The sequence below is a fragment of the Wyeomyia smithii genome, chromosome 1 (genome assembly GCF_029784165.1).
Source record: "Wyeomyia smithii strain HCP4-BCI-WySm-NY-G18 chromosome 1, ASM2978416v1, whole genome shotgun sequence".
NCBI lineage: Eukaryota > Metazoa > Arthropoda > Insecta > Diptera > Culicidae > Wyeomyia > Wyeomyia smithii.
Window position 1 is genome coordinate 148,525,521 of NC_073694.1, and position 17,966 is coordinate 148,543,486.

The 17,966-nt window shown below is 39.7% G+C and overlaps 1 protein-coding gene across 11 annotated transcripts in view; it reads left to right on the forward strand.

Moving 5' to 3' along the window:
• The window catches only part of LOC129727911 (polypyrimidine tract-binding protein 2), a 594,233-nt gene that overhangs the window by 247,715 nt on the left and 328,552 nt on the right, over positions 1 to 17,966 (forward strand). For all 11 annotated transcript variants that reach the window (XM_055686193.1, XM_055686253.1, XM_055686216.1 and 8 more), the window contains one exon: positions 12,705 to 12,800. In XM_055686193.1, the coding sequence (XP_055542168.1) occupies positions 12,714 to 12,800 (87 nt within the window). In that variant the 5' untranslated portion in view covers positions 12,705 to 12,713. The remainder of the gene's footprint in view (positions 1 to 12,704; positions 12,801 to 17,966) is intronic.

The window sequence follows — 17,966 nt, forward strand, 5'->3', positions numbered from 1 at the left end:
GGGAGATAATACGAAACCGCACCACGTTCGTTCAGTGTGCTTTTTTCCTCTCTCTCTCTTGATGAAGCAGCAGCTACAAAGCACTTTTTTCTTCTATTGAGAGATTTACCCAAACTGTTATGTGATAGCGAGTTATAAATTGATAGTTCCGTTCCCGTTGCATATTTTCGCTTGCATTCTTGCGCAGGTACATATCTACACAAACACCCATAGATAACGGAAGTGGACTCATGAATAACTATGTCGCGAGTCGAAGGAGTAAAAAATGAACGTAGAAATGGGAAAAGCACCAGGAGGCTGGTAATGACAGGTCCGATGAAAATGGCTGACGGCGAGCAATGAGATCGTTTGTTTCAGTATTTTTTTTTCTCAGAAATGAAATACGTTATCTGTTTCACTTGTTGACAGCGTCCGCGAGCACTTGATTACGAATCCTTAAGCGTTTCATTCTAGAATTGTTCATTGTTACACTGTTCTAAATGCAATTTTGTGTTTTTGTAGCTAATAAAGTTGGTCTTGTAGATCTACTATTATTTATATATATTTCAAAAGTTTTTTTCGGAAATGCGAAACGGTTTTTTTTCGAAGAGTAATACAAACTGAAAACACTCGACTATGGGTTGTATCAAAATCAAAGAAGATAGTCTCCGATGATTCTTCTAATGATAAATAAACAACTAAAAAAGTTGACAAATAAATGTAAAAGTATATATTAAAAAAATGCAACAAACATGATTGAACCTTTGGAAATCTTTTTGGTTCACGGTGTAATCCTAAAAGTTTCTTAAAAGTATGTTTTAATCACTAGCAATAAATTGTTTTGTGTTCGTTTTTGGCAGTATTTATGCGATTAGTTCAAATCAGAAATCATATATCATAAAACTTCTATATGATTTTAAGCAACACAGAAATTTAATGTATTGTTCGGAACAGGAAAATGCATTCTAATGGATAAAATTTAGCCAATCAATTTGTTTTAGCAGAATAGGCTTGTGTTGCAAATTACGTTCTCCTGGATTTAAAAAAGGCTCTAACATGTCGTAATCGTACAATACAATACAATACAATACAAAACAACTTATTTCGGGTCTTAAGTTTGTATTTCACTCAGAACCATGCTCGATCGTTCTCTTTCTTCATTCCAGTGTGTTAATTTGTCCACTGCCATGTTTTTGTTCAGCTCGGACATTGACTTTGATGAATCGTTTGATTATTATGGGTGAGTTTCCAATGCCTTTTACGCTGAACCTTCTCAACCCGTTAGCTCAGTTAAATGATCAATCAAGTGATAGCCGAAGCGATAAGGGGCTACGCACGCATTCTATACTGATCGAGAAGATGAGTGACTAGTGAGAAACCCTACAAATGTCGCTGTTTTGTTCATCGGCTAGTTAACCTTGAAAATGGCCCCGGTCAAGTGATCGCTCACGCTCGCTGTAGAGAATGTAAACAAATTCAAGAGAGAATAATATAAATAACAGAGCGAAAGGAGTAGAGAGTGACGCGCACAGAAGCAACACCACCGATGAGTTCATTCGACGTGCTTGATCGATGTGTGAGTGTTAAGTCATCGAAGCGTGCCCGGCAGCAGTGATGGATGAGCTGGTTTTGCGCTGATGACGATCGTCGACGATGGCTGCCGCGGTGTTGAGGCAAATATGCGAGAATGAGGGACGCGGAAATCCTTAAGTGCTGCCTCATCGTCTCTCTATTTTCTTCGGTGGATTCTCCGCTTGTCGTATGTAGTAAACCAGAAACTATTCAGTTTGTTACGTGTCTTGCCTGTAGGTTGGTTAGTTGTGTACGTGTTTGTAGATGTTGGATAATATTCCGGTCAATGGCAAAAGAGTTGAGCGAGCAGTAAATAGCGTTTGAAGATTTGGTTTGATTTTTAAGCAGGAGGAAAAGTAGCAAAAAGAAATAGATGATGCTTCATCCTGGTTGTATAGCATGTTTTCTTGCAAAGCGCGTGTGCTGAAGTTTGCAATCGTGAAAACACAACAAAAAACTCATTACACCTGAATTAACTAACCATTGCTTTACTCTTAATCTTAATTTTCCATCACTGTTGCGTAGCCTCGTAGCAAATGATTTTATTTCTCCCACTCCTTCATCTTCAATCAAGAGTTATGGATTCACTTAACTTCCTGTCTACACGAACGCCATCCCTGTTCGAAGTTTGCTTGTCCTTGGCACTAAAGATCCTTTACGCTGAAGAGGTGGTCATCTCGAAAAATCGCCAACTAGAAATGGATACCGGGGCGGGCGGTGAAACGAGATAAAAGTATGCTGAAATGATTTTTCTTACCCATCCCTTAGAAAGCAGTAACGGTTTTGGAAGTGTATTTGGAAAGATCTTGAGCGAGAAACTCCGTGAGAAGGAAAGAACGAATGGGCGGATATTTAGATGAGATAAGTTTTATTACTGGGTCGATTTGTTGTACCTTGGCCGGTGTATTTATTAGCAATTGCTTTCGATAGGTAAAGGACACTTGAACCCGCATGAGTGGTGTCGGCTATTTGTTGCAACATCGAGTTCGACAAGGGCTTGTTGAAATTTGCGCAAAAGTTACTGTGGAAAAAGGAGTTAATTTTCGTAGCTTTCAGCAGAAAAAAAATAAATTGAAGAGACGATTGCCTTGAAATTTCTGAATTCAATTTCAATTATCTTTTTCTTAATTTATTTTGTTCATGTAGCTAGATTGAATTGATAATTTTCATGCCAACAGGCATTTTGCAACATCTACAATTTTGCAAATATGCTATCGTTCAATTTCTACAACTTTCATCTCATTTCTAACCGGTAAACACGTTAAAAATGTTTTGGGAATGTGTACGAACCATTTACCGCAACGAGTAGTATCAATCGCACTTCCGAGGGCTGGTTGTATGAGCAGCACATCAACACAGAGCCTCATACACAAACCCATGTCCACAACCCGTATCTTAAGCACAGCCAGCGGCGTCCAAAGTCGTAACGATTTTGAATCTGCAAATTTTTTCTTTCCATCAGTCATTGTACCTTGGTGAAAGAGATGACGAAAACCCCGGGAGGAGGAAAAATGCAAAATTCTCCAAGCAGAAAAAGGTAGTAAAGTCATCGAAGAGGAGCAAAAAATGATCGAACAACAGATAACACATAGCTGCTCCACGTCAGAAGAAGCAGCAGCAAAAAAAAAAACACCGCGAAAGAAAAATGCAAACGAAAAAGGCAGAAGGGCAGCCGGTCTGCAACCGGTTTGTGCAATGTTAAATAATTTTAGTTGCTCCATCCTCTGCTGTACGACCACGCTTCCATCCGCCATATACGTACGCGTATGTGTCATATCTGATGTGAGAAAAGCAGCAAATGGGGAAAGCTTTGCAAAAGCTTGGACTGCAATGTGGCTAGTTCTTTTCCTACCTGGTTGGGAGTTCCTGCTAGTGGTGACCGAATTTTAAGGAAGTTTCAATTTTCGACACTCTGTCGGCTTGTTCGCTTGTCAAACGACGAACTCAATTTGTTGCTTATTTTTTCCTCATCAGCCCATCACCGTCAAAAGGGCGACAATGGAATGGGATGACGCACACACGTTCTGGTGGGAACCACACCCATATTTTGTGTAGCTTTCGCTTACTGTTAAGGTTCCTCACGCGGTATTTCAATTAATGGTTTCTCGAGTGATTAGAGTCATTCACTGTTCATTGGATTGCCCATTGATAAAAAAAGCTAAGAGAAGTTTGGTTTTAATGTCATATCAAGTAAAACAAGAAATCGTTCGGAATTCGGGTCATGTATCAGCTTGGGAACAAATCGAATTCAATCAGAGTCATAAATCTTTTGAATTTTGATGCTAGAATTAACAAGTGTCTATAAGAAAGGCGATATTTTAAACTTCTGAGAGCACGAAGAACTTATTCGGGTCGTTGAAATTTTTTTGTTCAAATTTCCATACACAGATATCAGTATAAATAATCAACTGCAGGTTTTGGGGTTAACAGAGTAATTTAGTCTGTGTTGCTATTTTCGTTGCCGAAGCAGAATGCGCAGTACAATTTTTAACAAAGTATGTTTTAGTTGTTTTTATTAATCCGGGTTTTTGCTATTTTTTTCACTTTGAATTCAAACCACTTTTTCGTTCCGCAACCTTAAATTCTAGAGATTTTATCCACCTTATGCTTGTTAAAGGCTTCAAATGAGGCTGATAATAGGGTTAACAATTTTATAGTCATAATCTTTTGTTTTTCAAAGCGCTCAGAAACATTATTAACATCGTTTCCGATTTTCCCCAAAAATTACAGTGCCCAATCCATTATTGTTTGGTTCAATTTAACGAAAAAACATGGTCAAACAAAAAACCTTGTTCATTCATTTGTTTGTTTTTTTTTTCAATGCTCTTTTGAGAACTACAACCGCTATTTTGCAAGAACTACATTGAGCGTTCTTAACCGGTGACAACTTAAAATTTGGATTTTTTTCGAGTCTCTTATTTCACAACAAACACGCTCAGAGGAAAACGAGAGTATGTAAACTCTCTTTTTCCTCTTTATGCTAGTAATTTTCTTTTTGTTTAGGCTTGCCCAGTTCTGCGCAAAACGGTATCGAAACAAGGAGCATTCCGCGAGCGCCTTGTACAGTTTGCCATCAACTGCACAAAAATATCTTACCTTCAAGGATTACATTGAGAATATCCAAACATAGTGCAATAAATATATAAAATGTTTGTATCCTTTTATCAACAGAAATTATAGACTTTGTCTCAAGAATAAACTGTTAATTTACAAATATTCAGACCAGCAATGTTATATGCAGTCCCCATCTGGACAAGTTGTTGTACAACCAGAAAGAAGATGCTTCAAAGGATTCAGAACAAATATCTGAAAATGATATTGAAGCGTCCTCGCTGGTTTAGCACGAATGAACTACACAGGTTTAGTAATGTGGAAACATTAGAAAATATGTCATACCAAATTATCGATAAGTTCTGACAAAAATCGTTGCAATCCTCAATTACCTCAATTACGATTAGCTCACTTTATAGTCAGTAATATAGGTGTAAGAATAGATTGAGCTTTAATTTTAAACTCCCTTTTTTATCTCTTGTCAAGTAAGTTTACAATTTTCCTACAATTATATTCACTTAACTGCGGAAGCGATTACAATCTTTTAATGAAATAAAGCTTAAAATATATGTAATAGTGATATGTGATATGTCACCGTTTGTGGCAGAACACACAATAGAAAAACTCTGAATAAATATTAGTAAATAATTGATTCATCACAAAACATCCCCCCCTATTAATAATAATAATAATGATAACTGCACAACAATGTTGTCAAAAAGTTCACGGTAAACCTTTTTGAAAGTGAAATTCTTCCAGTTTTGACTGTATAATTTTCTGCAAAGACCGGTGAAAAACTGGTCAGAATAGTTTTCCATTTTGTCCAAATCATGGTTCGAATATAGTAGTTCTACTATCAATCAATATGTTTGAACAAAATTATGATTCCATTTCTTCTAAAACACCGTATCGCTGAAAAGTATGTGTTTTGGCCAGATAAAATATCATCACATGACGTTAAAAAATACACAATCGTTTCTGAACAACCACTCGACTCCATTTGTACCTCAAATACACATCCAAAAGAATCTAACTTAGTGTCGTCCAATCGAAGATTTCTTTGGGATTTTAAGTTCCTTCGGTTCAAAAATAACTGGAGATCAACGAACTGCAAACAGGTGATCGGTAGAATCAAGAGATGCAATCGAAAAGATTACGTGAAGATCGGTGCAACGCTCTTGTTCCGGCATCATACAAAAGCTTCGTCGGAAGGCCGATAGCGGACCTGTCTCTGGTGTTCAATTGGTTTTTTTTTTCGTTCATAATAAATATATTTTAATGAGAATTAAATCAGTTTTTCATTAAGTTCATTCACCTCTTTTCGACAGCAGTAGAAAAACCTAAATTAATCCACCTCGCGGCCACACCCAGCGTTTTTCATTCAAACTTATTATTTGTAAAAATTGATTTACATGAACGCTTAAATCCAATAAAGATACATGCCCTCTTTGGGTTCTAAAATATTGATGTTGTAATTGAAGTATAAAATATGAAATTTGACGTAATAAAATAGCGAAATAAACGAAATGACTCTTAATTTAGAACAATTTAATCACGAGCGATACCGGGAACCACAGTGCGTTGACCCATAGACAAAAGTCGAAAATCGGATGATTTTTTTCGTCATTTTAAGCTATGTTTTTATGTTACTGCAACCTTCTACTATCGTATGAGTGTATTTGTGCAAGTTTCTGACGTCTCTGACACGCGTAGTAAGTGGAAACAGAAACAAAGGTTAGCGAGTGAAAGAGCACGTGTTTCAAAAGACTGAAATTGGCGCACGACGCTTTCTCTCTGATACACAAAAACTATGTGACTTCTAATCGAAACTTGGCATGGATTACATGAAAAATGATTTGTATAACCCATTTATATACAATTTAGAGTGATTGTTATTGAGAAACATCGTGAATCAGTTAGTAAACATAGAGTTATTCACAAAAAAAAAACTGGAAAACATCAAAATTTTCAAACAAGTCGTGGAAAAATCTACCAAATTCTACCAATCTAAGATCTATGTTGAAAGTTACTATGAAAGGCAAAGAAACAATAGACATTAACTTCAACTTCTAATTTGTGCGAATTTTAGACTTTTTTGCATTTTTGTAGCTCAACTTGCGCGCCAGACATACAAAACCTTATTTGAGAAGTGGCATCAGCAATCAATTGGCAGTAAAAATGATGCAGTTTTCTCGACAACGGTGGAAGTATTTGGATTAAAAGTTGCTTCTAAAGCCAGTGAGCCAGTTGTGAATCTACAGGGTGCTGCGTAGCCGCAAGGTTACAGAGTCTGCTTTGTCAAGCGGATGGTCGTGAGTTCGAATCTTAGTAGAATCAGGCCATTCGATGTCAAAAAGGACATTTGAACATGGGTTTATTCTCAGGCTCTAGTGGGGAGCTGCCTCAGGCTCTAGTTACGCTGAAATCTACAATACCTTTGCGTGACTTCCTCTTAACAAAAATAGGTGCCTTTTATCGATAAAACTGGCCAGAAGGACGCACGACGAAACTTCTCCAGGGAATTATCATTGGTGATATTTGGCAGGAGGAATGAGGCTCGGTATAGGAGAAACAGTAAGCGTGTAGAAGAAAGAGTATCACATTTACACACAAGCACTGATAAAAAATAATAATAAGCATGCCACTTCTCAATAGCGGTATTGCTAATAATAGAAGTGTGGGATACAGCAGACACCCGGGCATATCTCACAATAGATCAACGATTCTGGTCGCAGTGAGAAAGTTCATACAGAAAAAAAATCGGTCGAATCAACACAATGATAGCAGTTTGGTAATACTAATACTGTAATACTGTTCAAACTCTCTAGTCCATATTATTTTTAACAACATCACACATTTAAATTTTTAACTAGTACCATAGTTGGTTCACTTACCCTAGGAGATAAATCAAGTTTTGGTCTTTTGTATAGTATTTTTCATAAAAAAGTCGTTTGAATAGAAATTGTGCTGGAATAAAGCCTTATACGAAGGATTTTGACTTTTATCCAAGCTTTCCATATGTTCAACGCACTGTGGAACGTTTCAATAGTACGATACCACATTTAAATTATGTTGAGGCCACATATATTGATCAAAGCAGGTATAGTTTTAAATAGTCTTTGAATGTCTTTTTTTTTCCATCACTTGTGAACTACATATCAAATTAATTTGAAGCTTGTTATTTGTCTTTGTCTTCGTTGTTTTAACAATTTAATACATAACGGTTGCTTAAGTTTGATTATAATTAAATTAAATGGGAACGTATAGAGCAGTTAAGCTTCAAAAACACGTGTTCAATCATAATTCATCAACCCTTAACTAGCCCATTCATCTGATATCAATATTGTTCAAATCGGTTGTGTAGTTTCTGAGATGATGAAGTTTCGTGATTTTTACATATTAATACATAACCTCTAAACAAAAAATCCGATTACAATAAAATTGAATAGGGTCTTATGGGACAACAAGACCTTTCCTTTGCAATTAATTTCATGAAAATCGATCAAGCCATCTTTGAGAAAAGTGAGTGAGATTAGAAAGTTGCACATACACGCACACACACACAAACACATACACACAAACACATACACACAAACACACACACACACACACAAACACACACACTAACACGCACACACAAACACACACACACACACAAACACACACACACACACACACAAACACACACACACACACACACACACACACACACACACACACACACAGAAAATGCTCAGCTCGTCTAACTGAGTCGAGTGATATATGCCATTCGGCCCTTTGGCACTTTTGTACATTTGGTTTTGCCAGTGATTGCTATACCTTTGTCCAAGCTTTCCATATGTTCAACGCACTGTGGAACGTTTCAATAGTACGATACCACATTTAAATTATGTTGAGGCCACATATATTGATCAAAGCAGGTATAGTTTTAAATAGTCTTTGAATGTCTTTTTTTTTCCATCACTTGTGAACTACATATCAAATTAATTTGAAGCTTGTTATTTGTCTTTGTCTTCGTTGTTTTAACAATTTAATACATAACGGTTGCTTAAGTTTGATTATAATTAAATTAAATGGGAACGTATAGAGCAGTTAAGCTTCAAAAACACGTGTTCAATCATAATTCATCAACCCTTAACTAGCCCATTCATCTGATATCAATATTGTTCAAATCGGTTGTGTAGTTTCTGAGATGATGAAGTTTCGTGATTTTTACATATTAATACATAACCTCTAAACAAAAAATCCGATTACAATAAAATTGAATAGGGTCTTATGGGACAACAAGACCTTTCCTTTGCAATTAATTTCATGAAAATCGATCAAGCCATCTTTGAGAAAAGTGAGTGAGATTAGAAAGTTGCACATACACGCACACACACACAAACACATACACACAAACACATACACACAAACACACACACACACACACAAACACACACACTAACACGCACACACAAACACACACACACACACAAACACACACACACACACACACAAACACACACACACACACACACACACACACACACACACACACACACAGAAAATGCTCAGCTCGTCTAACTGAGTCGAGTGATATATGCCATTCGGCCCTTTGGCACTTTTGTACATTTGGTTTTGCCAGTGATTGCTATACCTTTGTCCAAGCTTTCCATATGTTCAACGCACTGTGGAACGTTTCAATAGTACGATACCACATTTAAATTATGTTGAGGCCACATATATTGATCAAAGCAGGTATAGTTTTAAATAGTCTTTGAATGTCTTTTTTTTTCCATCACTTGTGAACTACATATCAAATTAATTTGAAGCTTGTTATTTGTCTTTGTCTTCGTTGTTTTAACAATTTAATACATAACGGTTGCTTAAGTTTGATTATAATTAAATTAAATGGGAACGTATAGAGCAGTTAAGCTTCAAAAACACGTGTTCAATCATAATTCATCAACCCTTAACTAGCCCATTCATCTGATATCAATATTGTTCAAATCGGTTGTGTAGTTTCTGAGATGATGAAGTTTCGTGATTTTTACATATTAATACATAACCTCTAAACAAAAAATCCGATTACAATAAAATTGAATAGGGTCTTATGGGACAACAAGACCTTTCCTTTGCAATTAATTTCATGAAAATCGATCAAGCCATCTTTGAGAAAAGTGAGTGAGATTAGAAAGTTGCACATACACGCACACACACACAAACACATACACACAAACACATACACACAAACACACACACACACACAAACACACACACTAACACGCACACACAAACACGCACACACAAACACACACACACACACAAACACACACACACAAACACACACACACACACACACACACACACACACACACACAGAAAATGCTCAGCTCGTCTAACTGAGTCGAGTGATATATGCCATTCGGCCCTTTGGCACTTTTGTACATTTGGTTTTGCCAGTGATAGCTATACCTTTCTAGGAGAAAGGCAAAAATGTCCAAATTCCTTGTTCTGTTAATATCCACACGTTTTCCACATTGTTTTGAAACATTATACACTGTGAAACTAAAATAATTAAAGATATCAGTCAACTGAGTGTGTACTCTAGGACTATCTGTAGCGGGTTAAAAATCCATTTTCAGAAAATGGCGAGCTTTTAATTTTTTTTCTGTAAAATAAGGAAAAGTTGGCTCAAATAAAACTAAATAAACCGAAAGCTGATTGAGTTAGGCCGATACACCTTCCCTTCAAAAAGGTTGGAAATTGGAAGGGGAAGAAAAAAAATCGAGCCGTTTTGTTAATATAAATGATTTTTCGACAGCGTACACGCTCAATTCAGAAACAGATAAGTTCAGTGACAATTCTCACTGGCAAATAACAAGCCAAATAATTAAATAATAATAATAAAGTGTTATTTTTTATATTCACTTGAATGCAAGTAACAGACATCGTAAATTGCATACAAATTTTCATTAAAGATATTCTTTTTTTCTTCTTCTCAGTGTTATTTATTTTTCGCTCAGTCCCAACCTCCTCTTTGGCTAACTTTGATTACCTTGAGCTTAAGCTTGAGCATTGAGCATTAAGTTTGACGACCGGTTATTTCGTAGTTGCTCCTCCGTGATCGATCTGAGCTAGTGTAGTTGTACGAGGAATCACGTGTATGGCTACTTTGTATGGATCGATAACGACGCCGGTCACGTCCTTACGATCCTTAGGATAGGAAAGGATTTTGGAAGGAACAGTCGTTGTTGTCTGAAACCGAATTTACTTCTGCATCTTCACGACTACGTGTTATGTAACCGTGGTAAGTGACTGAGTCGGACAGTGTTGTGCGCGAAGTTAACTCATTTCGAAGACGATGAATACATTTCCCGCGGTCCTACTGTTCAAAAGCTAAAAAAAACAAAATCGAAAAATTGAAGCATTAGATATCGGATAGCATCAGCGCACCATAGCTCCAAACTCCACAAAACAACCCCAATAATACTCCTCTCTTGCTAATGGAGCCCTACTTGGCACCTGACCGCGCACAACCGTGGTAATTGACGAGTGATTACCTTGGACATAAAAAGAATCCTTATTAAAAAATGTACGTATCCGTATTTTGTAATAACAAAGCTTTGAAAATTGTGGTGTCAATCTGAACACAAAATAGAGATTAATTCTGATGCCGATAGAAGCGAAATGAATTTTTGTAAGAGATTAGTTTTTTTTACTGCGACTTGGTTTGAGTAGACTGCAATATATGCTCAAGTAATTAAAAAATATTTGGAAATTGGTAACGGAAGTACTTTATGGATGAATTATTTTGAATCTTATGAATTTGTCTATCTTCTTTCATTTAGTCACAGACTATGTCACAGATGTTTTCTTTTCTTTTAATTTTACTAAACGGTGGTTTATTAAGTATCATTCAAAGATACTTGGTATGTAAATTCCATAATCTATATGTTAATTCTGCAATTCCCGATTGATGCAACGGATTGCGACCCGATTTGTAATGCTCCATCAAACTGACAGGATGTCTCAAGATAACCTGTCATCGTCATATTTGGATGGAATTAAGACTAATCACACACCGCATTTCCACCCTGCAACGACTTATATGCCCTCTTGGTGGGCCCTGCAGAAATAGCATCTGCATTCGATTTTAATCAATAGGCTATTAATCATTTTGGCACAATCTAATGCTTTTGATACCCGAGTGGTGCCATCAAACAATAACGGCGTCGGTGTCTTGTTTTGGATATTTCTTTGTAGTGTGGGGGTAATTTGTGAAAACTTCAAACGATTAGTTCTTCTAGGCATGACCGCTCGGAGGAATGTTTCCTTTGGATGACATATTAATTAATAATTACATGTAATAAGGCACGTTTGCGTGGGTGTATGACACGAGTACATGAGTAGTACTCAATTACTTGTTGCTAAAGGCAACCTAAAGGGCATAAGGGGTCCGAGGAAATGACAATTATAAAAAGATGAAATTGTTTTGTAGCTTTCTACTTAGCGCCTGAATTAGTCCATATTGAGTAGTTCGCATCACTCGGAAAGTTACTGCGAATAGGTTTGATCTTGGCTGGAGCAGATAAGTGTTCGGTTTTTCGTTGTCGTTCGCTGCCACTCCAGCACCGGGAAACAGGATATCCAATTATGCATGTACACCGTACTTGTGCTGTTGCTTCAGTGGTTTGCAGGGCGAGCTTAAGCCAAGCTTGACGAGGGCATTGTTCCTTGTGCGCGCACGAGCGCTAGCCCCGGCAGCAACAGCAAGTGAGATATGTTAATAACTTTCAGATAATTGTTGTTCATTATATTTATCCCGCCGGCCTCGCTACCGTCCTTCGTCTAGAATCCTGAGGGAAACATCATTCACGTGCACATGCCGCGTTCGCTGCACAGCCAATCGGTTCAGCATGATGAAGTTTGCAACAGGTAACCGTAACATAAGATGCTCCTGTTTGGATTACTTTCCAACCGAACGACTGTGCGAGCGTGTGCATACTGCATGCTGTGTTCGATGTGCTCCCAATGCATCGACCCACTCTAATTACTGCCGGACCGCGGCCTGTCTAATATTTGCCTAACCACGTGCTCTGTTTTGTGCTTCTTCACAGGTAGCGGCCATGATGTCCTGCCCCCTTCCATTACCATTACCACTACTTCCACCAGCATTGCACGCAGATTTCCCACCGGTCCACATCGGAGTTAAGGTAAGTTCTAACCCTATCTTTCACTCGTTCTCTGTCTCTCTCTCTATGCATGGTTGGTTGGACAGATCTCAGTATTAGGAGCTACTTACGAATAATATGAGACCTCAGCTTATAACTGCTATAAGGTATTTTAAAATTGCAAGATTTACAGTGTGACTTAAATTCTTCACCCTTAAGATCCGGTTCGTAATTAACCACTATTTGGTATCCTAAACAGGACGAACTTTTCTCTGTGATCCCAAAGAAAACCGCAAGAAACTATTGCCGACGTTAAACCAGAACCACCAATTAGCCCATGGACAGTCCGTTGTCAACGTTCTTGAACCGAATCGTCCAGCCGAACTAGCGCAATTGGCCCGGAAATAAAATCATTACATAGCTTCACAAACTGTTGTCCACCTCAAAGGGTACGCTGTGTCAGTGGGAGGAAGAAGAAGGGTTGCATTATAGCAGATGACACAGGCGATATATTCCACTCGGAAGTTGGCTGGTCGGACAGGAAGCAGCCCACCCTACCAGGCCTCTCCGGAGGCGTTTCAAGCAGGAGATAAAATGTGCTGAAAAGTGTCCGTCCGTCGTCCTCTCTCCGATGCCCTCGAGGAAAGCCGGACAAGTCGAACGATGTAAATACCTGCTCTGCCCGCTCGCTACTTTGCACACGTCACACACATGCCAAGCCAATAAAAGATTTAAATTCCGGTGTGTACCTTGTTTCTCCCTGTCGGATTGTCTATCTGTTCCTAGCGTTCTGTGTGTCGTCGTTTCTGAACCTGCAGTTGTAACATTCCATTACAGCACACGCCCGAACAGAAGAAACGGTTCTCGCAACGAGCCGTGGCACAATGGTCGTTGCTGATAGATGCGATGTGTGTCCTCATAACATATTTAGTATGTTCATTCTTCTCATCTCCGGCCGCGTTTCTGCGCCACCTTTCGTGCTGTCCCGTCATTGTCGGTACGTTCCGCTCTCGGTCGTTTGTTTTCTGTGGTGCATTTTTTCTTTGATTTTATTTAGAGCCTGTATTTTTCTGCTGACTTTTGGTATGTAGCAGGGTTGATTGGGTAGAGTACTTTTCATACAAAATAAAACACTTCGTTTTGGTGGAGCCCTTTATTCTACAGAAGGAGTGTTACCAAATTTATAAATTATCACCGATTGGTTAATTATTGGGTGAAATCTGGGGTGTGAATTAGTAGTCAAATTCAACGTTTGAGTTCTGGGATACAGCTAACCATCTTTCCAGCTGGCAACGCTGTTGCGGCTTACTCTAAGATGTGATTTTCTCTCTAATATACCGTTTACGACTCAAACCAGAACATCTATGACTGTTTTCGCTTCACCCCCTTTACATCCCCATATAGCCACTCAAGTCCGGTCCGTAAACTCGCATTCATTCGACCGTAAAATCACCCAAAATACGATATAAATTTCATATAATATTTCAGTAACACCAGCTCTCATAGGTTTCTGCACCGACCCGATGGATGCTGGTTTTCTTCGCAGTAGGTACTCGATTTTTTCACCATACGTTGTCAACCTCCATACAATTGCTGGTAGAATGTTGACACTCTCCTTACCCGCTGCTGCCGCTATTTGCACTCACTTTTAGTTCCTCGTAAAAGCGAAATTAAATAAAAACATTACATCTTTATTCGTCGTTGCTTCCTCCCGAGAAAAGTAGTCAATTACCGTTGTATCCTTTCCGTGTTTTTTTTTTCTGGAGAATGGGGGTGTTCTGGTGCATTTTGTCAATCTCCTCCTCCCGAAGGACCAGTTAGCTTCCGATTATTGTCGTTGACCTTTTCCACTAGTGCTTGGGGAGTTCGCATAATAAAATTTGGCAACCGAAAAATAAACTCCCGACAAATGGGCTAAAGGATTCAACCAATGGATACGATAATGGGGGTCACCCAGTAGCAACGGCAGTAGTCGTTCGCTCGGTCGGATTGATTTTGTTGCCATCGTGCGATAGTAAATTGAAAGGCGATTTGAATAGTTAATACCCTCTCTCGTACTCGGTCCCGAGCTGCTGGAGAGAGTGCTCACCAGTCGGGATTGAGCTGAATAATAGGCTTGACAAAAAAGGTGGGGCGAACTGCTCCTGTAATGCTTACTACACTCCGACCATTTTCTATAACCGCACTCCAATTTTATGCATCTTGTAATAATGTGCGCATACTAGTAATGGTAAATTTTGGACTTTGCATAGTTCATTTCGATCGTGTGTTTGTAGCAGGTATCAAAAACACATGTTGTCAACATTTTGGGCGGATACTTTCTATCTAGACTTTGAACGGATGATCTACAGGTAATCTTTTCCTGATGAGAAGAAGTTTATTCACAGGGCCATGATAAATTCACAGGCTTCTGGTGAGATCTGCGGAAAGAATCGGTGTATTTCTTCACTCGTAGTTTCGAAGGAGGATCTCTCATGGTTTGGCTTGGATTTTTTTTATGAAAGTTATCTCATTAGATTACCGTCGCAAGAAGTTCATTTTTCAACAAGATAATGCCAGCAGCATTCACACCAGTTTGGCTGCAAAATCAATGTTTGCTACCCAGAAAATCAGTTTACGAATTGTTGTTAAGTGTGTTTATTTATTTTTTTTTTCATTTTTATATATCACGAGAAAATTAAAATAAAATTATTTACAATTTGATATAACCTTAGAATAAAACAATTTAAAACTTGTGCTGCCGTGCTGTAGTCTCCTCGTACACCAGCGCACATCCAACTCGTGCGAAGCCTACCACGGAGTCGACGACCTTTTCCTGGTTCTCTTCTGAAGATAGTTTTGGCGGCTCTCTCGTCAGGCATTCTGGCTACATGTCCAGCCTGCTGAAGCATGTCCCGCTGTATACCTTCACTATATCAGCATGTTTGTGTACCTGGTACAACTCGTGATTCATGCGTCTGCGCCACACTCCATCTTCCAATTTACCGCCAAGTATCGATCGCAGAACTTTACGCTCAAATACTCCGAGCACTCGTCCATCAGCTTCCTTCAGCGTCCATGCTTTATGTCCGTAAAGGGCCACCGGGAGTATCACCGTCCTAAACCGCGCTAATTGCGTGCGAGTTTGCAAATTACGGGACCTTAGCTGGTTACGTAGTCCGTAGAAGGCCCTGTCTGCAGCTGCAGCTCGTCGTTTCACTTCACGGCTCATATCGTTATCACATGTCACAAGTGTACCAAGATAAACGAATTCATCAACCACTTCAAATCGTTCCCCATCTATCTCACCTCAGCACCAACACCACGGAAACTTCCACGCTTCCTGCCAGCAACCATGTACTTTGTTTTGGCAGAGATAATGACAAGTCCCAATCTCGCTGCTTACCTCTTAAAAGACACGAAGGCCTCCTTTACGGCCCTACGGTCGATACCGATGATATCAATGTCGTCCGCAAAACCAAGGAGCATTTGAGATTTTGTGATGATCATACCGTTTCTTTGCCCGTTACTCTTCGTACTGCACCTTCAAGGGCGATGTTGAACAGTAAGTTAGAGAGCGCATCCCCCTGCTTCAGTCCATCTAACGTTACGAACGCGACCTATGACTCACCAGCTATTCGCACGAATAATTTCGATCCCCCAGCGTCATACGACTCTGTTTAATTAGTTTCGTCGGGAAACCGTGTTCCACCATGATCTGCCACAGCTCGTTTCTTTCCACTGAGTCGTATACCTTAAAATCCACAAACATATGTTGAGTTTGTAAGTTTTGCTCCCGGAACTTATCGAGGATCTGTCGCAGGGTGAAATATTATTCAATTGTGGAACGCCCCTGTCAAAAATTATCCTGGTATTCGCCGACAACGGACTCAATCTGAAGAACAGGATACGGGAGAGCACTTTATATGCGGAGTTGAGCAACGTATACCTTGATAGTTGCAACAATCCAATCGATGACCCTACTTATAGAAAGGACATATGAGGCATTGGTTCATCTGCACAGATCCTTAGAATTATCGTGTGGATCGCATAGTACAGCCGCTCGCTTCCCGTTCGGCCAAAATAGGATCCTTACTAGCGACCTTGTCATTTTCAGCTCACTGATCGCCTTTTTCACCTCCTCCTGTTTTGGTGGCTCCACAGCTTGTTCGTCACTCATAACCGTCATCCTGTTCCTGCTCTGCTCATCCGGCTCCGCAACGTTCAATAGCGCCTGAAAATGCTCCTTCCACCTGGCTGCAATTGTCGGTTCATCAGTGAGCAGGTTGCCGTCCTTGTCATTACACCTGACCGGCACAGGGAAACTCATGCTTCCGACTCAGCATAGCTGTCCTCTGTGCTGGCGAGCACCAGCTCCTCGTCCTCGCCCTCGCGCTTTTTTTACGGTGGACTCTATTTTCGACAGCTCTTGTTTCTTTGTCTCTCTTTCTGCTCTGGCGCGTTTCCGCATTCGGCATCAAAGATACTGCTCCACAGCCCATTTATCCGTTGATCCAGCTCTTCAGCTTTCAACCGCTGAATGTTGAAACGCGTCGTCCTCTCTGTACGCGATTTCAGCACGTTCGACAACCGTGCGCGGGTCTTACAAACGACGAAATAATGGTCAGAGCCAATGTTTGGTCCCCGAAAAGACCTAACATCAGTAACATCCGAAAAGTGCCGACCGTCAATCAGTACGTGATCGATCTGGGTGCTGGCTCCTTTATTTGAATGCCTCCAAGTGTGTTTCCAAATATTTGAACGTGGAAAATACTTACTTACTTACTTTACTTTTTTGGCTAACGGACCGTTCACCGGTCTAGGGCCGAACGAATTAGAGATGTCCGTCTTCTTCTGTCTTGGGCAGCCGTTCTCCAGTCTCCCCGTACACCAACAGATCGTGCATCTTCTTCCACCGCGCACATCCACCGCGTGCGAGGCCTACCACGGAGTCGACGGCCTCTTCCTGGTTCTCTACTGAAGATAGTTTTGGCGGCTCCCTCGTCAGGCATCCTGGCTACATGTCCAGCCCACTGAAGCCTGCCCCGCTGTATTACCTTCACTATATCAGCATGTTTGTATACCTGGTACAACTCGTGATTCATGCGTCTGCGCCACACTCCATCTTCCAGTTTACCGCCAAGTATCGATCGCAGAACTTTACGCTCAAAAACTCCGAGCACTCGTCGATCAGCTTCCTTCAGCGTCCATGCTTCATGTCCGTAGAGG